The sequence below is a fragment of the Gobio gobio genome, assembly GCF_949357685.1.
Source record: "Gobio gobio genome assembly, chromosome: 4".
Classification (NCBI taxonomy): domain Eukaryota; kingdom Metazoa; phylum Chordata; class Actinopteri; order Cypriniformes; family Gobionidae; genus Gobio; species Gobio gobio.
The window spans coordinates 37,637,969-37,650,564 of NC_137100.1; the positions used below are offsets into that span (position 1 = coordinate 37,637,969).

Genomic DNA, 12,596 nt, shown 5'->3' on the forward strand with positions numbered 1-12,596 from the left:
CCCTGGCATGAAATCACGTCTAATGCTTCTTAACATTTGTGAGATAATGCTGTCACTTCACTAAAATATGTAATAACATTTCTTGTTTGTGAACATAACCTAACCTAACCTCGTCTCACAACTCACCTCCCACCAAGCGAAGATTTAAAATAAGGAATGTGTAAAATGCAGAGAATGTCCGCACTGCTCAGGTGGTATGTCCTACTTTTGGCACAGAGGGTGATGACTAATTATTAATTTTCCTGTAGCCTGGAAAAGAATGAATAACTTGGCCTGAAACAAAAGCATTAATTAAACTATTATAATGATTATAAATAAACTATTATATGATTATAATGCGCTTCATGTGATTTAATGGATGTGGGCTTGTGTGTTCCAGGATTGAGGAAGAGGAATGGGACAAATATATCATCCCTTCCAAAACAGAGTCAGAAAAATACAAAGTCAGCCGCACTTTCAGCTTCATAAAGAGCCGAATGTATAGCACTCGCAACAAGAACAAGGTAAACATACTTGCATACATACATGCAAACATACATACCCGTTCAAAAGGTACCGTGCATATTAGTAACTTAAAGGTACATATTAGAACCTAAATGGTAAATATTAACCTTTGAAAGGGTGCCACTCAGTGACACTATGCATTTAGTCATCTCAAACATGATGACAAATAATGTTAAAGGTCACAGAGAAATATAAATATTATCAATCAATATTATAAGAATTAAAAAAAAAAAAAAGAAATTGCCATCTATGATCAAATGTTAAACTTAATTTTCTACAATATTACTTCATACAATGTTGTTTTTGTTTGGAAACTGAACAATTTGAGCCTGGTTTTTGCACAAAATGTCCCTTTAATAGCCATTAAGGAAGGATGAAAAAGAGAAGGGGGTAAAGACTGATTAAGCCTAAAAACAACCAGAGGAGTCTCTTTTAATCATTAAACTTTCTTTTGGCTGTAACTGTTTTACCAGCGGCAAACTCTCCCATGGCCTTTTTTTAGCCACACAAGCATGTCACACTTAGACTAACTAAACAAGCAGAAATGGTGTAGAGATGAGTTTAATGTGCAGTCATGGCAGATGGTGATGAGGACTGTGAGTGATCTGATGGCTTTCACTTGGTTCTTTAAGGGGAAAGGAAAAGAGAGAGAGGCCAAAGACAAACAGGTCAATGGACACCAGTTCACAGCAGGATCTGTCCTGGGGTCCACACTTTGTGAGATCTGCGGCAAGCCAGCTTCTGGGAAAGAGGTCTTCCACTGCACATGTGAGTTCATTTAAGTAGAAACAAATATTTGAAATAATCAAACTACCATTTTCATTCATCTTAAAAAAATATGTATTGTGTTTCTGGCAATAGTACACAATACATTGTAATGAATCATTCTATCTGTTTTTGTGTTTTGGAAAATTTCTTGGAAATATGCCAATTGATTCAGTAGATGTTTTTTAATATATATATTGCTTGTTATTTTGCTCTTTCACCCTAGACTGTGCAGTGAGTGTCCATAAGGGCTGTAAGGACTCATCGACGCCATGCCTAAAGGTGGACTGTGCTTGTGTTTGCACATGTTGTTTTTTTCTGTTGAACTACATCCAAGTCTGATAGATTGCCTGAGTTTAATATTTAAACCATGAGACACATTTGCCTATGTTTGGTCAGACACAGAGTGCAGAGAATCTGTGATGAGCCCCATTATTACAATACAGAATACTGCCAATCAGTGTAACATAAGAGGAAGAAATGTAAAAAAAAAAATATATATATATTAATTAATAATAATAATAATAATAATAATAAAGTATATTACTTTTGCAGAAACCTCAAGACAAATATTCTGTGATGACAGTAAAAAGCAGGACAGCCTCCCTCCCTCAAAGTGAGTTTTACCAGCTTTATAAAGTGAAAGATTATATCACTCTCACTGTCAACTTATTTAACTCCAAAGTTGTTTTTCACCCATTTACACTTTTTTTCTGCTCACCTTTTTTTTCTGTCACATTTAGATTTTATAGTGCGTGAAAGTTCCTCCTCGTCCTCTCAGATACCCACCTCTGCCTCTCTTCCTGTGATGACATCACGAGACTCTACTCCTCTTCCTTGCCCTCTGTCCAGAAGTGTGCCTGCAGTCACAGAGAGGTCCGAAACTCTTACTTTCGTGTAGCTAGTTTCAAGCAAAAACTAGTTAAATAAATGTGAGTGCTCATTCTTATATATACTACAAACCAACTCTGGAAATGACACGGTTTTTCATTTGGATGGGACATTTGTTTTTTTTTTGTTTTTATATTATTCAAATATTTTTCCAAAAATAAGTTTCAGACATAAAATGGAAGTGTATGTTGTCGCAACACGCTACAAAAGAATTTAAATTGTCTAATTTTACTTTTATCATCCATTTCCTCTGTATATAATGCAGAAGTGCTACTTCTTGACTTCAGTTGTTCATCTATTCAATGTTTGGATGAGCCAAGACAGCATAAGTGCCCAAAGTTTGTATTTGTTGAAATAAGTGAGAGTGTTCAAGGCTCCTTAGTGTCATAAAAAACATTCATGACATTTTTCCATCAGGCTTACTGAGAGTCCAGAAGCAGATAGTGACGCCTCCCCGTGGCGGCTCCACATCCAACCAGAGGAGCTCCTCCAAACCATGGAGTCCTCAACATCCACTGATTCATCTCTCATTGAAGGTAAAACAGCTGGACATTTGATGAAATTACTGGTATTTCATGTTCCTACTCCAAGCTCAACAGATGGTTAAGAGACCTTTAAAATCCTCCTATCCAGCCCTTTATTTTTTTTTACACTACCGGTCAGATGTTTGGAATAATGAATATTTTTTAAATGTTGTTGAAACAAGGCGCTAAGGCTGCATTTATTTGATAAAAAATACAGTAAAACAGTAATATTGTGAAATGTTATCACAATTTAAAATATATAACTGTTAATATATATAATAAAATATAATAACTGTTTTTAATAAATATTACAATTTTATATATTCCTGTAATGGCAAAGCTAAATTTTCAGCAGCCATTGTTATTCCGTATAGAAAAATCCAGCAAAGAGATTAAAAACAAAAAATAACTTTTAATAATTTTGCCTTAAAAGATAAACATAAAGTAAACAATTTGTGTGTCCCATCTCAGACACTGTAGATGCCCCACTTCAGAATGAGCTGGTGATGAATGCTGTGGATTTAGAGGCGGAGTCATGGAGTTTAGCGGTGGAGCCCCAGTTCTGTAAGATGCAAGAAAAGCGCATCATCAAGAGACAGGATGTCATTTACGGTCAGCTGAAACAGTCTTCCTCATTAAAACATTTTGTGCAGTGGTGTTCTGTTCATAGCTGTTCATCATTTGAAAGTGTTTTTGTGCTCTTGGTCTTACTCAGAGTTCATGCAGACCGAGCTCCATCACGTTCAGACGCTCATGGTAATGGCGGAGGTCTTCAGGAGGGGAATGCGGGAGGAAGTCGGGCTGGATGCAGACACTATTGGTCGGATTTTCCCTTGCTTAGATGAGCTGCTCCTCCTCCACCGTGATTTTCTGTCAGCGATGAGGGAACGGCGGCAATGCTGCATCCAGCCAAACAGCAACAAGAACTACCTCATCCACCGTGTGGGTGACATTTTTCTGCAACAGGTATATAAATTATTGTAGTCTTCTAAGTAATTCTGTGAGTACACAATTCAAATTCAAAGTGCCCTGATCAGTTTAACTGGTAACACTTTACAAAAAGGTCCCATTAGTTAATGTTAGGTAACACATTAACTAATATTTACTAACAAGAACCAATACTTTTGTTAACATTAGTTAATAATATAACTGTTCAGTGTTAGTTTGTGTTAGCTCTGGTCCATTAAAAAAATGAATAGATACAACTTTTAAATTTAATAATGTTAACTAAGATTAACAAATGCATTTAAATAATTTGTATTGATAGTTCATGATAACTAATTTAGTTAACAAATGTTAACAAATTGAGCCTTATTGTAAAGTGTTACCATTTAATCAGTTGATCAATGACCAAGCAGTTTGCCCATTAAGGGTGGAGTTAGGCACATTTCATGAGAGAAGCAGCAATGTCATCTTAATGAAAGAATCCTTGTTTTGAGTCAAATATTTTCAGTTAAGACAGTTCACAAAACAGGTCTGGAGTGTATTTGTCGTACAACAACATAACTGCTACTAACATGCTTAACTACCAAAATACAAAACATTGTTGGAGAAACTAACTAGCTAGTCACGACTATGTCCCGAAACCATAGTAATTTTGAAGCACATCCATTAATGACGCACATTGCATTAATGACTTCACGTAGGTTATGGAGTAATAACATCTACTAATTAATTGGTTTAAGATGAAATTAATGTCAGATTGCTGTAAATAACAAACAATTTTTTGGTGTATTGCTTTATTTCTAGATATGTGATTGTCACAGTTTCCCTTTACATTTACATTTTTCTCTTGACAAATTAAAAGACATAGAATACAACTTGTATTTATATTGAATGACAAATATAGATTGCACTGTATGTTAGCTTGCTTATTTTGCTCAAGAGCAAGCTCCCCCAAATATGTGTGTGTGTATAGAGAGAGAGAGAGAGAGAGAGAGAGAGAGAGAGAGAGAGAGAGAGAGAGAATAAATGGTACTCAGTACAAATGAAGTACTACATCATGGGAAACATCATATGTTTGTGTTCATCATAGTTCTCCCAGGAGAATGCAGAGAAGATGAAGCAGGTGTATGGTGATTTTTGCAGTCATCACACAGAAGCCGTCAGCTATTTCAAAGAGCTTCAGCAGCAGAACAAGAGATTTCAACTCTTCGCCAAAGTGAGAGCCAAATCGCACAATGACTCAGTCACATATTGATGCATTATGGATGCTTTCGGCAGCACTGAATTTCAGTTAATCACTCTAATCTTTTTGGTTCCACAGCAACAGAGTAGCAACTCATTGGTAAAGAGGCGAGAAATCCCAGAATGCATTTTGTTAGTAACGCAGCGAATTACGAAATACCCTGTCCTCCTGGAGAGAATACTGCAGTACACAGAGGGTATTTTTCCTCACCTACATGCACACAAACCACAACCAAACATTTATTTGGACTAAGTTTATTTTGTTCTTTATTTCAGAGCGCACAGAAGAGCATGCTGACCTGTCTTGTGCGCTAGTCCTGATCCGAGAGCTGATCTCCGCTGTGGATCAGCGAGTGAGTCAGTACGAGCAGAACCAGAAGCTGAGTGAGGTCCTGGGCCGCATGGAGAACAAGTGTGCGACCAAACTGAAGAGTGGTTACACTTTCCGCAAACAGGACATTACCAGCGGCAGGGCTCTGCTGCACCAGGGCCCACTGCTCTGGAAGACGGCCACAGGAAGACTGAAAGGTAGGTCAAATAATTGTCCAATGAAACAGTCACAACACATCACACATTCTGGCTAAGTAGATGGAAGATCTGATCCACAGACATTATTTGATCATCCACAGATGTTCTGGCGTTTTTGCTGTCTGATTCATTGGTGTTCCTTCAGGAGAAAGATCAGAAATACATCTTTGCTGCTGTGGTTGGTTTCTGATATTTATCTGATATTCTGATATATGCATTTTCATCTCGGTAAAGCAAACACTACTATTCAATAGTTGGGGTTTGAGATTTTTTTTAAGAAGTCTTATATGCTCACAAAGGCTGTATTTATTTGATCACAAATACAGTGTGACTGTAATATTGCAAAATATTATTGAAATTATTGAATTTCAGCATAGTGTCTTCAGTGTCACATGATCCTTCAGAAACTATTCTTATATGCTGATTTGCTGCTTAAGAAACGTTTATTATTATTTTTAATGATTAAAATAATTGTGCTGCTTAATATTTTTGTGGAAACCATGGTACGTTTTGTTCAGGATTCTTTGATAAATAGACATTTTTGAAACGTTGTAAACATCTTTACTGTTACTTTTGATCTATTTAATGCATCCTTGCTGAATAAAAGTATTAATTTCTTTTAAGAAAAATCTTAATGATCCCAAACTTTTGAGCAGTAGTATAAGTATTTATATTCAGGGAATATAGTTGATTTAGACTTCTATTAAGTGTGGATTGAATGACAGTTTGCTTTTGTGTAAATCTGATAGTCTGTTTAATGTAACTGTGTGTTTAAAGTTAGATATGCTATCCTACTCGCTTGCTCTGTTTCTCAGGACCAGAAGCCTCCAGTGATCTCTCTGCAGAAGCTGATCGTGCGTGAGGTGGCCAACGAGGAGAGAGGCATGTTTCTGATCAGCGCATCTTCAGCTGGGCCTGAGATGTATGAGGTGCATGCTGCTTCTAAAGATGAACGTAATGCCTGGATGAGACTCATCAGAGAGGCTGTGGAGAGGTGTGTATTGATGAGGAGTGCTGTTCCCATTTACACCATAAGAGGAAACATGTCATACTTGTATGGGTATACAATATACACAAGAACAGCTGAAAGGAAAAAAATATCTCTAACTTTTGTTGTAGTGTGTAATTGTTCTAATCTTAAATTGTATTTGTTTTGCTAAGTTGCCCTGAAGAGGAGGATGAGACTACGAGTGAATCAGAAGAGGAAAAGAGAGTTACGGAAGCAAAGGTCCAAAAGATTCACAGGCTTCAAGGTGATGCAAGCAACCAGCTATGCTGATGAATCCAAAAAGGGTTTATAATAGCTGCAATGTTAATTTGTAATACCTAGATATATCTAATCATTAGCACCGCCATTCATCTTAATTTATCTCAAATTGCTCGACTGGTGCATGCCATTACTCTGGATTTGCTGGAAAATTATGATCTGACAAATGCTGATTGGCTTATGGCACCTCAAGAATGCACACAATCCCTAATTCTTACTGACCTATACTGTCAGTGGATGCAATTATAAGTCCGTTTCATGCTTTGAGAGCGCTCCAAAACTAATCTGTCACTGGTAAAAATCTAATAATATGAAATGCATGTGATTTTTGCTGCTTGCAAAAAACCTATTATTTCTCCAGAATACACGGTTTCTTTCGAATAGTGGTCAATGAGTGGGGTAGTTACATTTGCATCAGCTAGATATATATATTTTTTTTAACATGACAACGACCATTTTCTTTCACAGAGTCTCTGTGCGGCCACGATCATCTCATCTGTGCCAATCTGGAGGAGAAGCTACACATCTACGCTGAACTGTCAGTCATGGCAGGACAACGTGAGGCAGGTCCAGATCCCAGGCTGCTGGTACGGCCCAGCACTGAAGACGTCCCCCAGGCTGGAGTACTGCTCAGCGCTGCTCTTAAAGAGGGTGGGAGTCTGCTGAGAGACACACACATCAATATATACACTACCCTTCAAAAGTTGTGCGGTCAACAGTGGGGTCAGTTAAATAAAAAAAATATATAAGAAAGAAAGAAAAGGAAAAAAGGCACATTAAACTGATCAAACGTGACATTAAAGACATTTATAATTTATCAAAAGATTTTCTATTTTAAATAAATGCTGTTCTTTTGGACTTTTATTCATCAAAGAATCCTACAGAAATGTATCACAATTTCTACAAAAATATTACTCATCAATGTTTTCAACATTGATGATAATAAGAAATGTTTTTGAGCATCAAATCACCATATGATTAGAATAATTTCTGAAGGATCATGTGACATTGAAGACTGGAGTAATGATGCTGAAATGAAGATTAAGTTTTACCATCACAGGAATAAATTGCATTTAATATATATTAAATTAGTCATTTTAAATTGTAATAATATTTTAAAATATTACTGTTTTACTGTATATTTGATCAAATAAATGCTTGGTGAGCATAAGATAATTTTTTCAAAAACAAAAAAATATCTTACCAAGCCTATATATATTTTTTAAATATATTGTACGTGCACATGCACATATACCCACACTGGTAAGACTTTACAATAAGGTTTCATTAGTTAACATTAGTTAACTACATGTTAATTTTAACATTTACTAATACATTATCAAACGTTGTATTTGTTAACATTAGTTAATGCACTGTGAACTAACATGAACAAACAATGAACAGCTGGATTTTTGTTTACTAAAATTAACAAAGATTAGTAAATACTTAACAAATGTATTGCTCATGGTTAGTTCAGTTTAGTTAATACATTAACTCATGTTAACAAATTAAACCTTATTGTAAAGTGCTACCCTCATACCCATAGATTTATAAATGCAATTTGCTTCGCTCTTTTAATACTTTTTAACAATACTACAAGGTTTTTGTCATGTTATTGAAATACACACAACTGCATGCATAGTAATCTTGACAGTTATTAATATTGCGCTGTTGCACTCTCTTTTTATTAGCGGAGAACCTGAGAGCAGCTCTCTCCTCTCACTGTGCTTCTGCTGCCATCCTGTCTGGTCCAGAAGAGCAGACTCAATCTGAGCCCTACGCTCCCTCCTCACCTCTGCCTCTGCCTCCGCCTCCTGAGAACCAGAGCCCACTGACAGACACCCACCAGAGTGAGGAGGAGGAGGAGTGGAGAGGAGAGGAAGGCTTAAAAACACAGGCCTTAAATCACAGCTCTGACACTGATCACAACATGCACCTAAAGGTAAATGTGAACTGGATCCTGCTCGTAAACAACACTTAAACACACTTAAACAGCCATTACTTGCACAAGGGATTACTACTAGAAGATGGATTGGGGTAGTATAATGTCACAGCATGATTATTAATAGAAATATACTAATATGGGTAAGAAATATTTAATATTTTCTAGTATTAGTGATTTAAATTTCAGCCATGTTCAGCATAAGAGGTACAGTCGCTCCTCATAAATTATTCACATTCTTCTTCCACTATCGCATCTCATTCTTTATGTTACTAAGTATTAATGAGCTTGAAATAAGAGGAGTCCATTTTACTGCCTCCAGGGTCCCGTTTCATTAAAAATAAAAGCAAAGAATTAGACTTTCATTTTCTTGGATCTCTTTTCTGCTGTCGCTGCCGTCTTGTGGTGCACTGCACAGTATGTCATGCTGATAAGGGTTTTTTGTGCTGCTGACATGGGCACAAGCTCATGAAAGAAGATTATCAATATTTAAAAGGTATTTACATTTTATTGTTAAAAAAGCAAGGGATTCTTGTGTTTTACGGGATTCATTAATTATTTTATTTTTTTTGACATTTATTTATTTATTTTGACAATTTTTATTCAGTTCAGTTATCATACATTTGTTTTAAAATCTGTCCTGTCGCACATAAGCATTACTAGAACAGCAGCCAACAAAACATAGTTGTGTGTCCACCAGGTGGTGCTATAAACTTAATATTGACATAGACAGGGCATACATCTTGCCTTAAGAGGGCAGACTTGTCTGTGTTGATTTCAATATAAAAGAGCGAACTTATTGCAACTCTCTTCCCATTTATACTTCCAAATTACTGTTCGCTAACATCCAGATGTGTAGATTGTGCAAAAGTGCACAAATAATATAAATTAGCCCTCACAAGAAATAGATTTTAGCCCCAATGTTTAATGAACCTAGTAAACTACTGCCCAACTTAAGACAAGGTGAATGAAGGGCATGACAACCATTTTAACTCCTATTAAGGAATTGGTTCATCCTCTCACTTTTTGGGAGGTAATCAATACCGATGCCTTAATGTGTCCCCCCACATTACTCAAACATCCTTGAATGAATGCTTTGCCTTGCTCATTTATAAACCTACTTGTCTAGGAGGCTGTTTTCTTTAACTCAGGTCACCGCCGTGTGTTTCCTGTGCCGTCTGTTGACTTTGTAGATAAAGAACCAAATGGTGTGTGAGTCAACAGATGCTGAAGTTTTTGAATCATCCTCAGATACTTGCTGAAGTAAACACAACGTTTGCAGTTTCGTTAAATGTGCTACAGGAAGCAGATGTCTGCCAAAATAAAATGTAAATGAAATGTGTTGCACTGTTGTTTGCCATAGAATGAAACATATTGCTATACTGCTCACAGCTTTGCTGTTATCTTTCCAGGAAGAAGAGACATTAGTTTGAGTAGTAGACTCCCTATTTGACTTACTTGATTTGACTTTATTTGACTTTACTTTTTGTTGCTCATTGGTTGTTTGTTGTCTTTATGCAGGTGAGTCAGAGTGTGCAGAGCTTGACTCAGCTGCTGTACAGTCTACAGGTGAGTTCATGTCACACAACCACATACCAACTGAAAGTATAATTATAGTGGACAGGCCTTACGTCAGACACATATAAACATGCAACATGCCTCGATTGTAATAGCTCTATCCAAGCCTGAACTTGTTTGAACAACTATGTGGCTTTATCTATTATATTACTCAAGGTGGTTTGGATGTAGGAGGTGTTGTAGTGCAGGTGATGCTGGATATAGACATTAGTGACACACCTGCGAAACGCTCTTAAAAGAGATTGGCCTTCCTATATCATTGTCAAAGGGATACATTTGGATGCATTTTTATTGTTTGTTTCCGAGTATACAAACATAATAGAGTTGCTCAGTCATGATGTAAATTTGTAGGCCAACCTGGAAGGCTAATTCACAATGGGTTCCCTCTGGAATATGTAATGGGTTTCTAGAATAACTGTGTTTGATTCATGAGTGAAATAAAACTTTGACATTTTGTTCTACAGCATAATGTATACACATAGTCATACCTCAAATGTGAATTTGTGTTCTTTAAAAACAGTTGATGGCAAATTGCATTTTTTTTTTATTAATACATTTATTAAGCAACAGTGACAGTGAAGACATTGTATAATCTTACAAAAAAATATAAATGCTGTTCTTCTGAACTTTCTATTCATCAAAGAACCCTTAAAAAATGTATTAAAGTTTCTACAAAAATATTGGTCCCACTTTATATTAGGTGGCCTCAACTACTATGTACTTACATCAAAAAATAAGTACAATGTACTTATTTTGTTCATATTGTATTGTAAAACACTTTTGCTGATAGTGAGGTGAGATACGGCAAAGTTATGGACAGGTGTGTTGGTATGGGTAGGTTTAAGGGCAGGGTTTGGTGTTGTGGAAGTGTCAACAGTGTAATTATAAAATGTAATTACAGATGTAATTACATGCAGATATTTTTAAAATTTTAAGTACAATGTAAAAACATTTACATTGTATTGTATAAAATTGTATTGTATGATAGCCTGGATGCCAGCCGAATTTAGTCCTGCCCACAACATTTGAGTCCGGGAAATTCGGTCTGGACTTGATCCGTTGTGGAGCAACTATGCCCGAACAGGAACTGTTCGGACCAATGAAATTGTCAGGGCGGGCTTTATACGATGATGGACAGATGAAAAACAGTAACATAAGCATTCACGTCACCAAAGAGCGCTTGGGTTGAATTCGTTCTAATCCTTAACGGAGAACTTGTTCGTATATGCATTCACCTTTACTATTTCTCTCAAAAAATTATGATCGTGTTGGTAAGTGCTCAGTTTATCCTTACATTCTTTTTTCAACAACGGCAAAGATCGTTTACACTCATCTTCTTCTTCTACTTCTTCCAGCGTGCGTGCAGTTGAGTTCTGTTGACAACTATGCGTCGCTTCGTTGCTCTGATTGGTTGTAGGTCTATCCAATTAAGGTCTTTCCTGGTTCGGTTGAAACACACCCCATAATCACAGCCCAATGTAGCAGTATCAGACTCATATTCTGACTAGAACCGAGTATGACGATGTCAGGCTAATTGTATGTATTACATTGTATCAAATGTTTAATTTAAATGTTAGTACATAGTAGTTAAGAAGTGGGTCCCAAATATTAAGCAGCAATCAGCTTTGCCGTCACAGGAATAGATTACATTTTACATTAAATATATTAAAATTGGAAAAAGTAAAATTTTTATAATCTTTCCCAATATTGTGCTTTTACTGTATTTTTGATTAAATAAATACAGCCTGGCTGAGCGTAAGAGACTTAAAAATCTTATTGACCCCAATATTTTGAAAGGTAGTGTACAGTATGCTTGACAAATCAATCAACCGTTCTTCTCCACAAAGGCCAAACAGTTATCTATGTTGTTTTCTCGTGGTTTTAGTGTTGTTGACAATGTTCAGCTTGATTGAACATTTTAAAGTTTTCACAGTCTGTTTTCTTCGATCATGAATCTGAACCTTATCATAGACTCATTTGTAGCAATATGCATTTGAGTTATGACAGTGATTTGTGTTGTAGAACAAAATGTGGAAGTAATTCTTCAACATCTTCAGATATTGTAAACCACTGAACTTTTTTTTACTCATGAATCGAAAACTGCTGTGCAAAAAACCCATTAGATATACCAGAGGGAACCAGTGTCTCAAACATGCTAATTTTCCTTCTAGGTTTTAAGGACTAAAAACAGCTCTATTTAACAAGTCACCAGAGACAACCCTAGAGAAGAATTTAAAAACACAAATCTCAGATGCAATTTGTGGATTGGGCCATTCAAAAGTATGTGCAGTGTAAGATTTTGTGTCTAATGCTCACCATGGCTGAATTTATTTGATCAGTGATACAGTAAAAACGGTTATACTGACACTTTACTACAATTTTAAATAACTGTTTATTTAATTTATTCCTC

General features: G+C 36.2%; 1 protein-coding gene across 1 annotated transcript in view; it reads left to right on the plus strand.

Moving 5' to 3' along the window:
- Positions 1-12,596, plus strand: part of arhgef28a (Rho guanine nucleotide exchange factor (GEF) 28a) — an 89,435-nt gene that overhangs the window by 62,992 nt on the left and 13,847 nt on the right. Inside the window, exons 17-33 of the mRNA XM_079816058.1 lie at positions 380-503; positions 1,137-1,272; positions 1,496-1,551; positions 1,825-1,885; positions 2,013-2,145; positions 2,578-2,696; positions 3,156-3,296; positions 3,400-3,650; positions 4,720-4,845; positions 4,951-5,068; positions 5,148-5,399; positions 5,501-5,577; positions 6,215-6,393; positions 6,561-6,652; positions 7,135-7,317; positions 8,358-8,608; positions 10,130-10,177. Coding sequence (XP_079672184.1) covers positions 380-503; positions 1,137-1,272; positions 1,496-1,551; positions 1,825-1,885; positions 2,013-2,145; positions 2,578-2,696; positions 3,156-3,296; positions 3,400-3,650; positions 4,720-4,845; positions 4,951-5,068; positions 5,148-5,399; positions 5,501-5,577; positions 6,215-6,393; positions 6,561-6,652; positions 7,135-7,317; positions 8,358-8,608; positions 10,130-10,177 — 2,347 coding nt within the window. The remainder of the gene's footprint in view (positions 1-379; positions 504-1,136; positions 1,273-1,495; positions 1,552-1,824; positions 1,886-2,012; positions 2,146-2,577; positions 2,697-3,155; positions 3,297-3,399; positions 3,651-4,719; positions 4,846-4,950; positions 5,069-5,147; positions 5,400-5,500; positions 5,578-6,214; positions 6,394-6,560; positions 6,653-7,134; positions 7,318-8,357; positions 8,609-10,129; positions 10,178-12,596) is intronic.